A 19,863-nucleotide genomic window follows, 5' to 3' on the forward strand; every position below is an offset into this window, starting at 1 on the left:
CTCTCTACCAGCAAAGGCTCTCTTTTGGTTATTTGCTGTTTCCATGGTATGTATAAAATTGCCTGGCATTGAATTTATGCCCCAAATATCTGTTGAATATACTGAGCTGAATAATCGATAGAAAACAAGAAAGGCAAAGAAAAAGAACTGAGGGACTGAAAGAGTAATTCTGATGTGCTTTCTTTTTATCCCAGCTCTTGTCTTTGGTCCTTGTCTTTACTGATCTTGGCCCAGATTTTTCCTTTATGTTCTGTTGTATTGGAGTGCAAGCACAGATGGATGTGTACACCATCAGCCATCGACTGACCATGGCCTGACAGTGGACAGGGGCTGGGATCAGCCCATAGTCTTCCTCCACAAAGCTCTTATGCCAAGGTTTTCTGTGCATGTCTGTGTGATAAGAGGCCCTTGACTTAAGACACACTGTCCCAGCAGCCCCCATTTGCTGATACACACGTGTGGATTTCCCTGGGATCAGAAAGTTCTAATAATATACCAAGGAGGGCCTTGGCCTCTCCTGAGAAGCCACAGCTGGAGTCCAGGGCAGCAGCTGGTAGCAGAGCAGACAGTTCCCATCGAAACTGGCTTTCTTCTATCCACTTGGCACAGATGTCCAGAGACCCGTGGGGTATCTGGGTCTCTTGGAACCAGCCGCCCCATCCTGGAGGACCCCCATACCCCACAAAGCATCCCCTACCAATGGGGATCATTGATCTCTTCTCCACTCCTGATGTGTCCCTGGAAGTTGGTTTTCCAGGGAATCTTCTGGATTGTGAGGGAGATGTCCAATGATTGGAGGGAGTCCTGAGGACATTCCAGGCACCTGAGCTTGACTTGCATACTCCTTATTACCCCTAAGGACTGGGAGACTCCTGGAAGCAGGGACTTACTCATCAGTATTTAATTGTCTGTCTTATTCATCAGTGTTTTCCAGCACCTAGAACAGTGCCTGGCACATATGACATGCTCAGATAAATGTTTCTGGAACACTGAAGGAACCCTCTGAAGGCATCACTATTGTCTCCATGATACAGAACCAGCAGGCCCTGGTATACTATCATTTATTTTTCCTTTTTTTTTTTTTTTTAATGACAGAGTTTTGCTCTGTCACTCAGGCTAGGGTGCATTGGCACAATCTCAGCTCACTGCAGCCTCGACCTCCCAGGGTCAAGAGATTCTCCCTCCTCAGCCTCCTGAGTAGCTGGGACTACAGGCACATGACACCATGCCCAGCTAATTTTTAAATTTTTTTTGTAGGGGCGGGGTCTTGCTATGTTGCCCAGGCTGATCTCAAACTCCTGGGCTCAAGCGATCCCCACTGCCGACTCGGCCTTCCAAAGTGCTGGGATTACAGATGCGAGCCACCGCACTTGGCCTATGCTCTCATTTCTGAAATGCCTGACCTACTTAGAATTACTTGTTCAAGTTCCCTCTCTCCTACCAGACAGGAAACTCCAAGGGGGGGCAGGGATTGTGTCTGGCTTGTTCACTGCTATATCCCTGGCAGCTAGCACATAGTAGATGCTCAGCAAATACGAATGAATAAATGGATGAAGCTCAGAGACATTGTGTATCCTATCTAAGGTCACACAGCAGAACCCAGTCTCACTGAGCAGACTGTGAATTCCATGAGGACAGTGTGGGGGGTTATTTTTTCACACCATAGGATCCTTAGCACCATACACAGTGCCTACATGGTAGAGTTCAGTAAATACTTGAATGAATGGATGACTTCAAAGACTGAGATTTAAAAATTATTATTTTGCCACACTCTTTAAGGAGATGGGGGCCTCAGGTACACAGTCACAAGTCCCATTTTGAGAAAAAGCAGCATTTAAAGACACAGGCTGTTTCTTGACAGCCAGGATTAAAAGGGAGAAAAGAAGGCAGGCTGAACAAAGCATGAACTTTCTTTTCTGTGGCTGGAGCACTGGCCCGCATCATGCCCCCCGCCCAGCAGGAAGTGAGATGGCAGCCATGGAGCACAGGGCTTTCTGCTGTCAGTCACTGAAAAGTCAGGGTCAAGGTGGCCGAGAGAAGCAGAGGCAGCCAGACTTTCAGGAGCCCTGAAAAGAAAACAGTTATAGGGAAACTGCTAGTACTGCTGTACTTTTGTGCAACTTAACATAAGCTGCCTTCTCTAGACTGACCAATCAGAAGAGGACACCCTCTCTGGGCTGCTCTCCTAGAAAAAGGAAGCTTCCTCTTTATCTGCCCTGAAAAAGGTGGACCAATTTGAAAAAGGTAGTCTTTCCTCTGGCACTAGGCTTGGTACCTCCTCAAAAGGGCACTCTTATGCAGTGCCCAACCTACTCAACCATCCTTAGAGACCTTGGGGGATAGTCACAGAGGGCAAGCCTCTTAGGAGTGCTGTGACTCTCCATCTCTGAGCGCACCAGTCCTGGGCTGAACCAGTTCAGGTCAAATGCCTGGTTAGCCGGGTGGGGTGGCTCACCCCTTTAATCCCAGAATTTTGAGAGGCCAAGGCAGGTGGATCAGGAGTTCAAGACCAGCCTGGCCACACAGAGAAACCCCATCTCTACTAGACAATACAAAATTAGCCGGGTGTGGTAGTGCATGCCTGTAGTTCCAGCTACTGGGGATGCTGAGGGAGAAGAATCGCTTGAACCCAGGAGGCAGAGGTTACAGTGAGCCAAGATTGCACCACTGCACTCCAGCCTGGGTGACAGAGCAGGTTCCATCTCAAAAAAAAAAAAAAAAAGCCAAGTTAGTGTAAGAACCTCCTTGGATCCAGGTACCAGTAGCTGTTGCATAGATTTGCTTTTCACCTAGATTTTTAGACAATTCAGTATAGCCATGAAAACCATGGGCCATAAAAATGCCACCTGTCCCTGGCCTTTGTGGTCAGAAAAAGCAAAGAAGCAGAGAAGTAGGGGTTCTGTTTGGCCGTTGTGTTCACCCCAGCACTGAGCATGGTTCTTGGCACACAGTATTACTCAACGAATATTCATCACCTGTTGAATGAATCTAGAAAAAGGTGTTAGAGAGGAGCCTTGGAGCTTCAGGAAGTGCCCAAGATACAGATCTGGGGTATGTTCATATCCTTTGGGTACAGGTTTCCAATAACTGTGTTTACACCTGCACACACAAATATGCATGCAGACAATTGCAGCTTTCTGTGCATCTGTACATGCAAATATAAATGCATGTATGTGACCTTGTGTGTGTGGGTAAACATGTCTGGATGACCTACATTCTCATGTGCTTATCTGGGCATGCCTGTGTCTGTGTGCACATATGTACTACTGGGACACAGCATAGGTATGTGTGCATGTGTACAGCCCTAGGTCCAGGCACTCCAGGCATTTCCATAGATACAGTTGCCTCTTCAGAGCTCAAGCCCAGCCCTCCAGCACACACTGGGACCCCAGGGAGTTAGAAGAGCAAAGAAGCAGAGAAGTGGGGTTTCTTGTTTGTTGTGTTCACCCCAGAACTAAACATGGCTCTTGGCACATGGTAGCACTCAAGGAGTATTTGTCACTTATTATTTTTTTTTTTTTTTGAGATGGAGTCTTGCTTTGTTGCCAGGCTGGAGTGCAGTGGCGCGATCTTGGCTCACTGCAACCTCTGCCCCCTGGGTTCAAGCCATTCTCCTGCCTCAGCCTCCCAAGTAGCTGGGACTATAGGTGCGCGCCACCACACCCAGCTAACTTTTGTATTTTTAGTAGAGGTGGGGTTTCACCGTGTTGGCCACGATGGTCTCAATCTCTTGACCTCGTGATCCGCCCGCCTCGGCCTCCCCGTGTTGGGATTACAGGCGTGAGCCACTGTGCCTGGCCTATTTGTCACCTATTGAATGAATCTAGAAAAAAGTGTTAGAGAAGAGCCTTGGAGCTTCAGTAGGTGCCCAAGATGCGGATCTGGAGTGTGTGCACATCCTTTGGGTACAGGTTTGTAATAAGTGTGTGTATAAAATAAGTAATCTGTATACCGGGGCACATGTCCCAGCTCTTGCAATTGATAGATAGATGCACGATCTCAGTAGAACCACTCAGGTTCTCTGAGCCACTCTCCTCATTTAAAAAATGGAGCTAGTAACACCTCCCTTATAGAGTTGCTATGAAGCATTAGAAGTTAACAGATAGAAGCCCCCCAGGAGAGTTCTAGAACAGGTCCCACAGCAGAAAGGGCCTGAACTTACCCAAGCTGCTAAAAGCAGCCCTTGAGACTGTGGCCTGGACACCTTTGGAGGAAAACAGAAGGATCAGTGAAAAAAGAATGCATGAGATTGGCAAGCAGCCTGGGAGAAACCCCTTCAATCTACTTTTCACTTCGCAGCCAGACTGATCTCTTCAAAACCCAAATCTGACCATGTTACTCCCTTACTTCAGACCCATCAGAGGCTCTCACTGCTTTCAGGAGAAATGTCCCAACCCTTAGCAAGAACTGCAAGGCCCCATGAGGTCTGCAGCGGCTCATCTCGCACAACTCCCCTGGCCTTCTCTGAGTTCCTTTAACAGGCCAGGCTCCCTCCTGCCACAGGCCCTTTGCCCAAGCTGTACTCTCGAAACCACCTTTGCAAAATTATGACTGAGACACTGAAAGAGAGCCAACCTAGCCAACCCCATCTTAGTTCTAACTTTTAAGCTGTCCTTGTTCCTTCCTGGGTGTAGGCTGAACTAACTTTGGAAGGAACTTAGTTTATAGTTTAAAGCAAAGACGATAATAGCCCTTTCCAAAAACAAACCTCCTTCTTGCCTTGGGGGATGGACTGCCTTTGTAGAACTAAGAAATTAGCTACAAGATTAGAAATTAAGGTTTAGGAGTCATGCAGCGGGAGGCTACAAGATTCTGACCCTTCCTAAACCACTCCTAAGATCAGTGCTTGAGATATTTTGCAGACCCTGCACTTGATGGATCAACTGGCACCACCCAGATCCCACACATCTACGTGGGATTATTCAAATGGCACCTTCTTCACTGATTCACAAGCTCCATGGGAGCAGGGCCATCTAATTCTGCTCACCACAAGACCTCCAGACATAGAGTAGGCACACATCTACTACAAATATGAATGTATGTATGGCCTCGTGTGTGCAAACATGTCTGGATGATCTATATTCCTACCTGCCTGTCTGGCCTCTCCTGTGTCCTGTGTCACATTCATCTACAAATCATATTTGTGCAATGAATGGGTGTATGAATGGGAATAGTAAAAGGAAGGCAGTCTGTATTCCACCTTGCCCCAGAGGATCCACTTGCTCCAAGTTCTTCAGAGCTCAGTAAGGTGCCAAGGTGCCAGGCTCTGTTATCCCTTTTCCTCTCCAGAGATCTTTCCAGCCAGGAATGTTGAGGAGCGAGTGGCTCTCTTACCTTTCCGTGTGATGGGACCCAAGTTCAGGACACGGGATTGATCTATGACACTCCCACTTCGGAATCTGGTCCCAGAGCAGGTCTACAGGGAGAGGGCAATAGAAAAACACCCTCCATGAAGGAGCCTGAATGTGGTTCTGCCACGTGGAGTGGACTGCCCACCTCACAGGTGCCTCCTCCTGCCCCAGGCAGAAGTTGTTCGGAGACCTGTATACTGGGGCTCATGCAGGTCCAGCTCTGCCATTTGTTAGATAGATGCATGATCTCAAGCAAGCCACTGAAGCTCTCTGAGCCCCTCTCCTCATGAGGAAAGGGAACTAGTAATACCTCCCTTATAGAGTTGCTGTGAAGCATTAAAAACTAACACAAATAAAGTGGGCACCTTTCAGGAGAGGTGTCAGCTCCTGTTATTTGAATACAATTCAAATAACAGCTCCTGTTATTTGAATACATTAAAAATGTCAGCTCCTGTTATTTGAATACAAGCTTGCAGATAAGCCAGAGCTTTTACCAGCCTGAGGCACTTCACTGATCCCTCCTGATTTCCCCTGCAGGTTTCCTGCCTAGCCACACCCACCTCATCTTATTGCTCATTCTATCCCTGTGGTAAAAGAGGGAAACAGGGAAGAAATATTGATTTGTTTTCTTTGTTGCCAAATGTCTTTGGTTATAAGAGATGGGCTGGGGGAGGGGAGGCAACTCACAGGCTTGCACTTTTCATTCATGGTGTCACAGAGATAGACTTCACAGTGCAGGTAGACTAGGTCATAGTTTCCAGCAAACCGGAACATCTGGACGGAGAATCGGCCCTGGGAGGACTCCCCGTTCTCCACCACTTGGATAGTTGAGTCTCTAGTGTGTGGGCATCTGGGAGGGTTACACATCATTTAATGTGGTTGGTTAAACAAAGATTCTGGAGTCAGACTTCCTGGATTCAAATATTGCTCTGTCACCTTTTAGCTGTGTGACCTTGGGCGACTTACTTAATCTCTGTGTACCTCAATTTCTCCATCTGTACATAGGAAATAATTGCAGCCCATGTGATAAGAGAGCTGTAAGGATTAAATTCGTTAATTTCTCAAAGTGTGTAGAACTGTGTGTAGCATGCCATAGCTGCTTTATATATTTGATACTAAAGTGAAACTGTCATCAGTGCAGAACTGAAACTATCCAAAGTCAGCACTTCCTGATTTCTCAGGAATGACATTCAAAAATTATTAGCTGCTATGTGCTATCTATGATATTCCTGGTATAATTATAACCATGGAAACCGCTGGGTACCGAGAGCCACTGATGAAATTGGAGTGTGTGCACCCATCTGCACATATACACAATTGCACCCAAACATAGTTACAACAAAAAACCCGAAATAGAGCATGCAGAGACTCCCACATGTGCTGGGCTGGGTCAGGATACCCATGGGCATTCTGGGGAGGCAAACTGGGCACCCTCTCTGCCATTCCGCACTCTTTCCTCAAAGTTGATTTAGGAGGGAGGCTGAACACTGACTGCAAAACTAACAAGGGACCTTCTGGGAGTGTTTTTCACTCTTAGCTCTGTGTCTCCCATAATTCAGATCTGGCTCAAAAAGTGCGGACTCCACCTGGCAAGAGAAAAGCCCTGAGGTCAAGTGGACTCAACTCCTGAAAGGCAGATAGTACGGCCTGTGAGGGCTCCACATGCTCAAGCCAACCTGGACATCCATGTGTCCCCTCCAGTCACTTTCACTGTCTCCCCGACTTGTCTCCTCTTTTCATGCCTTGTGATGTTCTGACACCTATTATAGACTGGTAGTTCTCACCCCAGCTCCCACACACACCCAGATGGAAACTTATAGACACACCCTACATTTTTTCCTGCTTCTTTTTCAAAACTTTCCAAGTTTTCCACAATGTCCTTGCTGTACATTTATCTTATTTTATTTTTAGACGGAGTCTTGCTCTGCCACTCAGCCTGGAGTGAAGTGGTGCAATCTTGGCTCACTGCAACCTCTGCCTCCCAGTTCAAGCAATTCTCCTGTCTCAGCCTCTTGAGTAGCTAGAATTACAGGTGTGTGCCACCATGCCTGGCTAATTCTTGTATTTTTAGTAGAGACGGGGTTTCACCATGTTGACCAGGCTGGTCTTGAACTCCTGACCTTGTGATCCACCTGCCTCGGCCTCCCTGCTGTACTTTATTTTTATTTTCTTGAGGTGGAGTTTCACTCTTGTTGCCCAAGCTGGAGTGCAATGGTGCGATCTCAGCTCACTGCAACCTCTGCCTCCCGGGTTCAAGTGATTCTCCTGCCTCAGCCTCCAGAGTAGCTGGGATTACAGGTGCCCACCACCGTGCCTGTCTAATTTTTTTGTATTTTTAGTAGAGGCGGGCTTTGCTGTATTGGCCAGGCCAGTCTCGAACTCCTGACCTAAGGTGATCTGCCTGCCTCAGCCTCCCAAAGTGCTAGGATTACAGGTGTGAGCCACCGTGCCCATTATACTCATGAAAAACAAGTTTTAAAATCCCAGCATAGCAGGTATTATTTATCCCCATTTATGTCGGAGAACAGGAAAACCCAGAGAGATGAGCTAACCTGTTTCTTAAAGCTAAGAAATGGCAAAGCCAAGATTTGAACTCAAATCTCTGTGATACTCCAATCAAGGTCATGCCAACAGTTTCCAACTTTCAGTTCGGCTTTTTTCTTTATTGAGATACCACCTTTATGAGCATTTTCCTGTGTGTCCCAATATCTGTATTATTATTTACTTACTATTTTTCTTTAAATCCACTTGTATTTTTTACTGAAATACATTTATTTACTAGAAGAATCTTTAGCTCATGACTTCAAATGGCAGACAAGTATCACTTGCCATAAATGGAACAGGACCATACAATGAGGACAAGATCAACAAAAGAGTTGTATTAAGTTTGAGTTAGACACTGTTAATTGCAAAATGCTCTAAAACAGACTTCTGCTTTATTTTTATTGCAAAGGGAGATTCCAGATAACAAAGAGGTGTGAACATCACATTGGCACTCACCTGAAAATATTCCCTTGATATAACCAGGCAGAAACAAACCACTGTCTCTCAGGAATGCTTTTTCTGACAATGCAATTAAAATTGCAAGTGTCTCTCTTCTCCTGCTTTGTTTCTTCTGTAACCTCTTTGTCATTAACATACTATATATTTCACTTTCATTTAATCGTTGGCCCTCCCCCTTTAGAATATAAGCTGTGTGAGGGCAGAGGTTTTTGTTCCTTCTATTTACTGTGAAATCCACAGAGCCCGACACACAGCAAGCTTCCAAAATATCTTTTCAACTTATGAATGAGAAAGTGAACCACCTTCTCATGGTAAGATGCATAGTCATCTAGTGCCTCTTGAGTAAAAGGTAGCACACTTGTGTCCTAGTTTCCATTGGCCCTTGGCTAACCATGCCCATGCCTTACTCCTCCCCCAGGTGCTGGGCTGCCTGCTGCCCTGGGCAAGCCTTTGCATCAAGTTTCTTACCATTTTTTGAATTATAAACCCTACTCAGCTCTCTGGTGAAGCTTGTACATCCCTCCTCAGAAATAATATTTTTAAATGCCTAAAATAAAATATTTAAAAGATTATAAAGGAAATCAATTAAATTGACGCACCATTCTCAAAATATTAAAAACATTCACTAGCTGGGTATGTTGGTGTTGCCTGTAGTCCCAGCTACTCATGAGGCTAAAGCTGGAGGATCGCTTGAACCTGGGAGGTTGAGGCTGCAGTGAGCTATGATCAAGTCACTGTATTCCGGCCTGGGTGACAGAGTGAGACCCTGTCTCAAAAAAACCAAACCAACTCAAACAAACAAAAAAATAAGACATTTGAAATACAAAATGCATTATATCTTTGTGTGTGTGTGTATATATATGTATATATATATAAAAAAATACAAATATGTATTTCCCAATACATATGTATTTGATAATTCATTAAATAATAAGGTCTAGTGAAAATTCTAATGCTATAGTAACTAAAAAGTACTGATGACTATAAGTGGCTTCACACAACCTGCTAATATTTCTGTAGTTTGTTGCCTGTATTTATAATGGATGGGAATGCTAAGGTTCAGCTAAAGGGTAATGAATATAAAGATGCAATTTTCCGGCCGGGCATGGTGGCTCACACCTGTAATTCCAGGACTTTGGGAGGCCGAGGCAGGTGGATCACTTGAGGTCAGGAGTTCAAGACCAGCCTGGTCAATATGGTGAAACCCCATCTCTACTAAAAATACAAAAATTAGCCAGGCCTGCTGGCCTGTGCCTGTAATCCCAGCTACTCGGGAGGCTAAGGCAGAAGAATCACTTGAACCCAGGAGGTGGAGGTTGCAGTGAGCCGAGGTCACACCATTGCACTCCAGCCTTGACGACAGAGCAAGACTCTTGTCAAAAAAAAAAAAAAAAGAAAGAAAAAGAAAAAAAAAAAAGATGAAATTTTCCTCCATCCAAGTCCAAAGACCCCCTCTGAATTCTACCCATGGGTTCCCATGTAGGAACCTTTGCCTTACCTGTCCTGGATGATGAAGTACTTCAGGGGGTCTGTGGCATTGCCACTGGGTGTGGCATAGCAGTTGGTCATGAGCAGTGCAAATCGGGACAGGTCGCCCCCATCCAACATGGTGCCCACGTAGAGAAAAGCCTCAGTGGACAACGTCACAGAGGAGCCTTGGTAGGGCTGTGTGTAGGAAGGGTTCTGGAAGAGGGCCATCCGCACGGTGAACATGCCGGTCCCGCCCACTCTGATGTTTAGAGCACTGCCGGGGAGAAGGGTTGGCGAGAGGACCAGGCTGAGAACATCTGCAGATAGGCCATCTTCTCTGATTTGCATTCCTGGGCAGTCCCTTGCAGTTATTTGCATTTTTATCCAGCAATAAGACTGGAACCCACCAACTGTTGCTTTGCAAACCGCAATAAGTACACACAGGTCAACTTGGGATCTAGATAAAATGCAGGCTCTGATTTGGTGAGTTTAGGGTGGGGCTCAAGGTCCTGCATTTCTGACAAGTGCCTGGATGCTGCTGATGCTGCTGCTCTATGGATCAATCACATCTCAAGTAACATGTCCAGTCCCTCGCTTGCTACTGCTGTAGCCTTTGCTACCCCTGTAGCTTTCAAGATGGCAAAAAACAAATTATTGACAGAAACACCTGGATTCCTTCTTTGGTCTCAATCTAGAACAGATTAAGAGGGATTGAGCTATCATGAGGCCTACAACTTGCGTCCTGGCCTCCATCATGATGTACTAACATCTACATCAGAAGATTGAGCTTTATAAATGAGTTATTTTTAACCACACTGAAAACAGCCACACTGATGTGAACTTCACTGTATGATCCAACAAAGGACATTGTAAGGCTGATGCCTCATGAAATAAGGCACATGAGAAATACTCCTAAATGTGGAAGTCCATTTTACAGATGAGAACTGAGTTATCAGTGAAGACTGGGGTGAGATGTCTAACTCGAGACAGAGAGAGGGACCAGGTGCTGTGGCTCGTGCCTGTAATCCCAATACTTTAGGAGGCATAGGCAGGAGGATCATTTGAGGCCAGGAGTTTAAGACTAGCCTGGTCCACCTAACAAGACCCTGTCCCTATAAAAATTATTTTTAAAAATAGCCCAGGGTGGTGGCATGTGTCTGTAGTCCTAGCCACCTGGGAGACTGAGGTGGGAGGATTGCTTGAGACCAGGAATTTGAGGCTGCATTGAGCTATGATTGTGCCACTGCACTCCAGCCTGGGTGACAGAGTGAGACCCGGATTCATAACAAAACAAAACCATAAAACAGCGAGATGTGGGCACACTTGTTGTTCCCCAGAGCCTACCAGGCCGAGGACAGGGCCACATTGCTCCAGGACACTGCTAGGCCAGGTGAGGCTCCAGCCAACAGCTTGCAATGAGCACCCTTCTTCCTCCAAGTCAGCTGTGCACCCTCATCAGTGCCCAGCATCCTTTCCTGAGTCTGGCTGGCCAAGAGAGCAGAAAACCATGGACAAGCTTCGAAGAGAAGGTCATGGTCAAGTGGAGGCTCTGGACCTGATGTCTGAATCCCAGCTCTATCACTTGCTAGACTTTACAGCTTTGGGTAAGTCACTCAAACTTCTGTGAGCCTCAATTTCCACATCAGTATAATGGGAGCAATAATAATAATGATACCTTTATGTCCTAGGGCTGCTGTAAGAGTTTGATGAGATGTTCCGGGCAGAACACTGGATATAATGCCTGAGATATAGTAAGCTCTCAGTAAATCTTAGTTCTTGGCAGGGCATGGTGGCTCATGCCTATAATCCCAGCACTTTGGGAGGCCGAGGTGGGTAGATTGCCTGAGGTCAGGAGTTTGAGACCAGCCTGGCCAACATGGGGAAACCCCGTCTCTACTAAAAATATAAAACTTAGCTGGGTGTGGTGGTGGGCACCTGTAATCCTAGCCACTTAGGAGGCTGAGGCAGGAGACTCGCTAGAACCTGGGAGGCGGAGGTTGCAGTGAGCCGAGATCATGCCATTGAACTCCAGCCTGGGCGACAGTACGAGACTCCATCTCAAAAAATAAATAAATAAACAAATAAATAATCAATAAATCTTATTTCTTATTACAACTATAATTTTCCATCATTGGCCTGTGATTCACCCTATCTGAAGATTTTCAGTTTTATTTAGCAACAGGTTCCTTTTAAAAAAAAATAAAATATTATGTGGCACCCAGTATGAATAGTTTACCCCTGTAGGCACTCTGCCAGGGCACCTCCCTTGGCTCCTACCAAGACACTTGCAAAGAGCGTAATTTTTAAAACCCTCTTTAATCAAATTCCTTTCATTCACAGAGAAGGAAGGAAGTTGAGGTCCAAATATGAAATATGATTTGCCCAGAGTTCCATAGCAGTCTGGACTGAGACCCTTCGTGCTCTCTGGCACAACCACCCTGCCCCTTTGAAAAGCAGAGACTCTAATATTTGATTCAAATCTGAATCAGCTACATCAGTTTAACAGTTGAATCTGATTCACATAACAATCATAGCTCTATGCAGCCTCAAATTCCTGGGCTCAAGCAGTGCAAGTATGGCTAAACCCATTTCACAGATGAAAATATTGACACCTAGAGAGGGACTATCAACTTCCCAAAGCCAGGCTTAATAACTCACTCAAGCTCATACAACTAGTAAGTGACAGAGCTGGGGCTTGAACCAGGCAGTGCTCTAACTCTGTCCCCCACTGGCCAGGGCATAATCATCATTTATGACAAAGTCTAGATTTGAACCTGGGCTCCAGAATTCCTGGCTCTTCCACTGGGCAACCCTGACTCCCAGCCCTCACTCCCAGCTCCCTGTGGGTGGCAGTTTACAGGGAAGCTCATGGTTAAGGGGTTTGGGGATAGAATCATCCAGGGGCCCCAGGGACCCTCTCTGGCCACACCTGACCATTGGCTGTAGGGAGGTCTTCAGGCTGACTTTCATGTCCAGGGGGTAGGAGCACGCAAAGTTGATTTTGATGTTGCGGTCACGTATGATGATCTCATCTGCCAGGTATAGGGTGTTGCTGTAAGTGGCGTGGGTTTCATTCCTCTGTTGCAGGGAATGGGGGTGGGCGGGTGGGGATGAGAGAAAGGGGCATGAGAATCTGAGGAGGACTTCAAAGCTAAATCTGCTGGTCTCACGTCTGGCTACTTGTGAGCCGCTCTCCTAGTCTCCTTGATAAAAAGTTGCCTGTGGCCGGGCGCAGTAGCTCATGCCTGTAATCTCAGCACTTTGGGAGGCCGAGGCGGGTGGATCACCTGAGGTCAGGAGTTCGACACCAGCCTGGCCAATATGGTGAAACCCTGTCTCTACTAAAAATACAAAAAGTAGCTGGGCGTCGTGGCGGGTGCCTGTAATCCCAGCTACTTGGGAGGCTGAGACAGGAGAATCACTTGAACCCGGGAGGCAGAGCTTGCAATGAGCCAAGATCATGCCACTGCACTTTAGCCTCGGTGACAGAGGGAGATTCCATCTCAAAAAAAAAAAAAAAATCCCACAACAGTTAAAAACTCCCTGTGCAGCCTGAACTATGAGCCAATTAATCATCTTTTCTTTATAAATTAGAAAAAAAAAGTTACAACAGCAATGACCATTCATGCGCACATGTCATGTGCCAGACCCCAAGTGGAATACCCCTCCTGAGTCATTGCATTAGTCCCTTCAGTGACCCTAGCAAGTGGCACTGCCACATCCCTGCTTCCCAGACAAGAAGACAGAGGTTCAGAGTAACAGAGTCACTGAGGGATTGCCCACAGTATGTGACATCTCACAAGCCTAGACTGTTTTCAGCACCCCATGCTTCCTCTCTTGAAAACTGAAAACCATATGCCAAGTCATCATCAATGGAATTTCAAATGCCATCCTTGGAAAATGACATTAATTATTTCTTTTTGTTTGTTTGTTTTGCGACAGAGTCTCACTCTGTCACCCAGGCTGGAGTGCAGTGGCACAGTCTCGGCTCACTGCAACCTCTGCTTCCTGGGTTCAAGTGATTCTCCTGCCTCAGCCTCCTGAGTAGCTGGGATTACAGGTGCCCACCACCAGGTCCAGCTAATTTTTGTATTTTTAGTAGAGATGGGGTTTCTCTGTGTTAGCCAGGCTGGTCTCAAACTCCTGACCTCAAGTTATCCACCCACCTCGGCCTCCCAAAGTGCTGGGATTACAGGCGTGAACCACCATGCCCTGCCAACATTAAATCTTTCTTTCTCTTCCTTCCTTCTTTCCTTCCTTCCTGCCTTCCTGCCTTCCCTTTCTTTCTTTCTTTCTTTCTTTCTTTCTTTCTTTCTTTCTTTCTTTCTTTCTTTCTTTTTCTTTCTTCCTCTGTTTCTCTTTCTTTCTTCCTCTGGTAATGAGAGAGGTGGCAGGAGATAATGCTCCACTCACACAAACATTTACCTCTGGGTTTCATTTGAGGAGGCCTCTATAGGTGAGGTTCTGGTTCTCTGTACATTAAGGATACAGACCTTGCCTTCCAGGACCACTAGAGACAAATAGACCATTTTCTGAACCCAATGCTGATGCCTACTGGCTGGGACAATCCCTACTATGGCCCTACTTTTCCCATCTGTAAAATGGAGAACTATCACCATGAATTGCTCTCTTTATTTGAAGCCGATGTTTATTGAGCACTTACTGTGTGCAGTCACTGTCTTAATCACTTTAACACGTTAACTCATTCAATCCTCTCAATACACCTGTGGAGTAGGTACCGTTATTTCTCCACTTTACAGTTGATGAAACTGAGGCACAGCCAGGCTAAATAACTCCCCAAAGCATCTATTACTAGGAAGTGATAGAGCTGAAGCTTGAACCAGGCAGTGCTCTGGTTCTATCCCCCACTGGCCAGGACGTACCGTCAACACTGTCCCACAGGGGCCATCCCGAGCTGGGGTCACAACAGACACCCAGTCCCGGTTGTCTCTGTCATGGAAGCCCGAGCACCGGCTGTCACTCAGGTACATGAAGACCTTGTTGAAGCCCAGACTCTTCAGCTGGCACTTGCCCAGCGACACCTTCATGTCATTGGCCCCACATTCCAGCCTGTGCTCCAGGAGGGAGATATCTGAAACAGGTTAGGTGGGATTGAGGGCCTGTGTCTGTAGCTTGGGGGCCCAGCACATCCCCAGGGGCCAGGTCCAGCTGGCTGGGCTGACCACCATCTGGAAGTGCTCAGCATAGCCTTGAGCTGATCTCTCCCCTCCCAATGTGATGGGGACTCAAGATTGGACCTCTGACATCAATGGATACACCCATTGACCAACCACTCAGTCCTAGGTTCCCCTAAATGTGGGTTATATACCAAATGCAGGAGGGTTTTGGGGGGTTTTGATGTCCCAGCATTAAATAACAATGAATACTAGTTTAAAAAAATAAAAAGGCTGGATGCGGTGGCTCATGCCTATAATCCCAGCACTTTGGGAGGCTGAGGCAGGCAGATCACTTGAGGTCCAGAGGTCAATTTCCTTGTCTATAAAATGAGAATACCCATCTCCCACAGTAGTAATAGTAGCCAAAGGAGACGATGTAAGTTACATATGTATACATATGTAACAAATCTGCACGTTGTGCACATGTACCCTAGAACGTAAAGTATAATAAAAAAAGAAAGAGAGAAAGAAAGAAAAGAAAAGAGAGAAAGAAAGAAAGAAGAGAAAGAAAGAAAGAAAAGAAAGAAAGAAGGAAAGAAAGAAAGAAAGCTGCAACTGCTTTCTACCCTTTTCACATCAAGGAGACAGTCCCAGCTTGCCACTAATGTCTTTAATGCCATGTACTCACTAACTTCCCTCTCTCTCTCTTTTTTTTGAGACAGAGTTTCTCTCTTGGGCGACAAGCGCAGGCTGGAATGCAGAGGTGCCATCTTGGCTCACTGCAACCTCCCCATCCTGGGTCCAAGTGATTCTCCCGCCTCAGCCTCCTGAGTAGCTGGAATTACAGGCACTTGCCACCAGACTCGCCTAATTTTTGTATTTTTAGTAGAGATGGGATTTTGCCATGTTGGCCAGGCTAGTCTTGAACTCCTGACCTCAGGTGATCCACCCGCCGTGGCCTTCCAAAGTGCTGAGATTACAGGCATGAGCCACTGCGCCCAGCCCACTAACTTCCCTCTCAAACAGAGAGCAGTCCTCGGGCTCAGAGTTTGGAGCAGGAAACAACATCCAGCTAGAATTCTTGTTTAATTTTTTAAAAATTAAAGTATTTTTCTAATTTTTAGTATTTGTTTTTTAAAATTTGTTTTATTGAAGTATTACACAAGTGCTGGAATTTAGTAACCTTCTTTTCTTTTTAGTAACTTTTATTTTTACAGTTAACTTTCTATCTAAGCATAACTTGCCACAGACAGATGAAGTCGTGACCATCAACATTCCAAATTTGCTTAAGAGATTCCGTCCATTAGAAGAAAAACGACTTAATAGAAGTCATGGCACAGGTAACACTTGGATAAAGCAAGTGAACCAGGGTGCCAGTTGTAAAGTTGGCACTTGGATGTAACTAAAATCATGACTGAAGTCTGGAAAATACTATTTTCATCTTCAATAATTGTACCTATGAGAAATCTGAGGCTTGTGCCTGGCCCAGAGTCCTGAGCTGATTGGTGGACTGGTCACCAGGCCTGAGCTGACTGGTGGACTGCTCACCGGGCCTGTGTTCTGGTGCTGCAGGAATAGGGCTCAGATGGTCTTTGGCTCCCAGATGGCAGCAACATGTGTGCCCACTGTGGTGTGGGCCTCAGAAAGAAGGCTGGGTGCGAGGAGGTCCCCAAATCTTTGGGAGCTTTGAAGTCAACTAAAGGGAGACTCGGGGAGCCCCAGAGAGCCTCTTGCCGGCTTTAATGGGTATCAGTGGATCTTCTGTTTTCACTCAGGTTGGATACGTATCCCCTGCGTCATACCCATATGGCCCCAATCTCACAGGGGAGGAATGTGTCCCTCCCCCAGGCAATGACGGGTTTCTCAACAACCCGCTTCCTCCCCACTGGCCTCACCAGTGATGTTGAAGTCCTGTTTGCACTGGCAGTGCCATCTGCCATTATCCGATTTGCAGTCCTCGTCTATACTGCACTCCTCACACGTCCCCTCCACGGAGCTGGGGTCTGCAGGGTCACAGGGACAGACAGACAATGAATAAGGACGCACCCCCGTCCTCTGCAGTGCCTATCCAGGCCTAGGATGAGGACTGCGGGGAGACTCCCGGCTGACCTGTGCAGTACGCCAGGTGACACTCGGGGGGCGCTGTCAGGTTGTAGACGTAGTAGCCGCCGGCACAGGCCTTCACCTGGACGGACGCATCCCACAGGCAGCAGTGGCCGCTCCAGTGCGCGCAGGCCTTGCGGCTCACGATGCCCTCGTCGCTGGACGGATGCGTGCCATTGAGCCACATGGGGGCGGCCGTGTTGCAGCGCAGGACTGGCACGCAGGTCTCGGCCAGGCGCGCACCGCCCTGGCCCACGAAGCGGTACCAGCCGCGCAGGTCTGTGTCGCAGGCGTAGCCCTCCCCGTACTCGGTGCTGCGCCAGTACTCGTCCAGGGTGCGGTGCGCCTGGCACGGATCCGCGCACACGAGCGCGTCGCCCTCGGGCACGCAGTCCAACCCCGGCCCGCAGGAGCCCGGGGAGCACTCACAGTGCCATCCATCCCCCCGGTAGCCCGCGGGGCATACGCACAAGTAGTTGCCCACCACATTGACACACGTGGCCAGGGCGTGGCAGTGGCTAAGCCCAGGCTCCGCGCACTCATCCACGTCTGTGCAGCCGAGACCCGGGGACAGGCGGAAGCCTTCGGGGCAGACGCAGGAGAAGGAGCCTGGCGTGTTTACGCAGCTGCTGTTGGTGGAGCAGTTGTGAGCTCCAGGAATGGCGCACTCATCCAGGTCCACGCAGGTCAGGCCGTCGCCGGTGAAGCCCTCCTGACAGGTGCACGTCGTAATGGCCTCATCCTCCGTGCAGGTGGCATTGCTGTGACATTCAGAGCACCATCCTGTGGACAGAAGAGCCCAGCCTCAGAGTGTGGGCAGCTGGGCCTGTGGCCACCCAGAGATCCTTCCCTCATTCTCCAGGGAACTCATATTATTTTTAAGACTTATTCCCTAGAGGGCTCCCTCCAAAACAAGGAAAGAAGCAAAAAAACAAAACTCTGATGATGATGTCAAGCTTCCACCATTCATTCTGTGTTTATTTCATTGTATATATTTTTAACTTTATTTATTTTTTTGGAGAGGGGTCTTGCTCTGTCGCCCAGGCTGGGGTGCAGTAGTGCGATCATAGCTCACTGTAGCCTCCAATTCCTGGGCTCAAGCGTTCCACTCCCTCCCCCACCACCGCACCCTGCTTCAGCTTCCCAAAAAGCTGGGACTACAGGCACATGCCATCACACCCAGCTCCACCATTCATTTTTTGTGTTAAGCATTGCTTTCAACCTGTCTTCTTTTAAAATAGCCACATTCCAACATTCAGAAAAGTAATGTGCAGAATTCCTATACTTTGGTAGGATTTACAGTGAACCTGTTGCCCCTCCCTTCCTTTGCATATTTTATGTTTTCTGCCAGATCTGCTTCCCTGGCTAGTGAAAGCTTCATCAGGACCCTGCTCAGTGTCACCTCCTCTCTGAGGAGTCCTCCAACTCCACCTGGCAGGGCAGTTGTACTTTGTTCCTCCGTAATAAAAATAACCATTAAAAAAAATAAGCTGTTGTTTATTAAGCAATTACTATATGCCAGGCAATAGGGTGTGCACTTTTCACTCACTGTCTTGTTGAATACTTCCCAACGGCCTCGTGAGGTCAGTTTTTTATGTATCCTTATTTTAAAAATGAGGAAACTGAGGTTCGGAGGGATTAAGCCCCTTACTCCTTTGGTAAGAAGTAGAACCAGGATAAAAACGCAGATGGCAGGACCACAAAATATGTGCTTTTAACCAGGACACCACAATAGTATTCATCGTGCCCCAATGTACTCCAGGGAGAAAGTGAAAGTGGGGTGAGAGCAAATCTCAACTCAATGGAATGACCTCTTAAGGTTGAAAGGGAAGGTGTTGGGAACCTCCTGCGTGGGTTCAAATCTCCTATGTGATAGAGTATGTTTCTGACTTCCAATAAAGGGCCCGCAGGCCTTAGAGATATTCTAACCCCTTGCTTTTCAATGTGTGCTCCAGGGACCCCAGTATCAGCATCGCCTGGAAGCTTGTTAAAAATTCAGCATCTCAGGTCCCACTGCAGATCTGCTGAACCAGAATCTGCATCTTAGCAAAATTTCTAAGTCAGTCCTGTGCATATTGAGTCTAAGAAATGGACTTAGAATGAAGACAATGCAAGTCTCCAGTGCCACAGGAGGATTGAGATCGCCTCTGACAGGTGCTACATTGCTCCCCCCACACATTCACACATACACGTGCACACACACATACACAACGCACAAACTTCTCACTTACTTGCTTCTGAGGTGTTAGTGGCTGCAGTTGTGATGAACCAAGAGGCCACCACCACCATTAGCATCCAAGTCAGAGACGGCTGCTGCATCCTTTCTGCTCTTCCCAGCTCCTTCTGTTCTAGAGAGCACCTGCCCAAAGCAAGACGGGTTGGCCCTTTGAATTTTTCTGTCTGTCTCTGATGTCTGGTGTCCTGTGAACAGAGATGAATGGGACAACTGCATGATCTAACTCTCCTCCCCACAGCTGGGAGGAGTGCTTTGATTGTACAGCATACAACTCCAGGAGGTGTCACTTATATGGACTAAAAAATTGCATAACACTGCAGCCCTTGTTTTGCTGGGACTTTACCCCTTGTACTCCCCCTCCTTACCTCACCAACATCCCAGTCTTGGCTCCCCAAGTCTCGGCACATTGCACATTTTGAAGAACTCAGTCATTTGGAGCAGGAAGTAGCAAGATGGAATAATGTTCTGGACTCACCACTTTACTGAAGGCAGCCTTGGATTTTAACTGATTCTCTGCCTGGAAACTTTCAGTTTGCCTGGATCACTTATTCATTCAACAAACATCTGTTGAGTAGCTACATTG

At 47.2% G+C, this 19,863-nt stretch overlaps 1 protein-coding gene across 2 annotated transcripts; it reads right to left on the bottom strand.

Annotated features, from left to right (window-relative positions):
- Nucleotides 1–1,741: 1,741 nt before the first annotated feature.
- Nucleotides 1,742–19,363, bottom strand: UMOD (uromodulin). Of its 2 annotated transcripts, none has more exons than XM_032755912.2 (11): nt 19,276–19,363; nt 17,051–17,827; nt 16,837–16,944; nt 14,708–14,916; nt 12,754–12,902; nt 11,169–11,309; nt 9,853–10,098; nt 6,039–6,201; nt 5,335–5,416; nt 4,163–4,204; nt 1,742–2,066 (listed from the first exon to the last, which is right to left on the bottom strand). In XM_032755912.2, the coding sequence occupies exons 1-11, from the start codon at nt 19,361–19,363 to the stop codon at nt 2,005–2,007; spliced, it is 2,067 nt and encodes a 688-aa protein (XP_032611803.1). In that variant the 3' UTR covers nt 1,742–2,004. The 2 variants fall into 2 exon arrangements, with proteins under 2 accessions (XP_032611803.1, XP_032012927.1); XM_032157036.2 differs by lacking the exon at nt 11,169–11,309 and adding an exon at nt 18,402–18,500.
- Nucleotides 19,364–19,863: the final 500 nt, after the last annotated feature.

This window comes from Hylobates moloch, unplaced genomic scaffold (genome assembly GCF_009828535.3).
Source record: "Hylobates moloch isolate HMO894 unplaced genomic scaffold, HMol_V3 SCAFFOLD_6, whole genome shotgun sequence".
Taxonomy (NCBI): Eukaryota; Metazoa; Chordata; class Mammalia; order Primates; family Hylobatidae; genus Hylobates; species Hylobates moloch.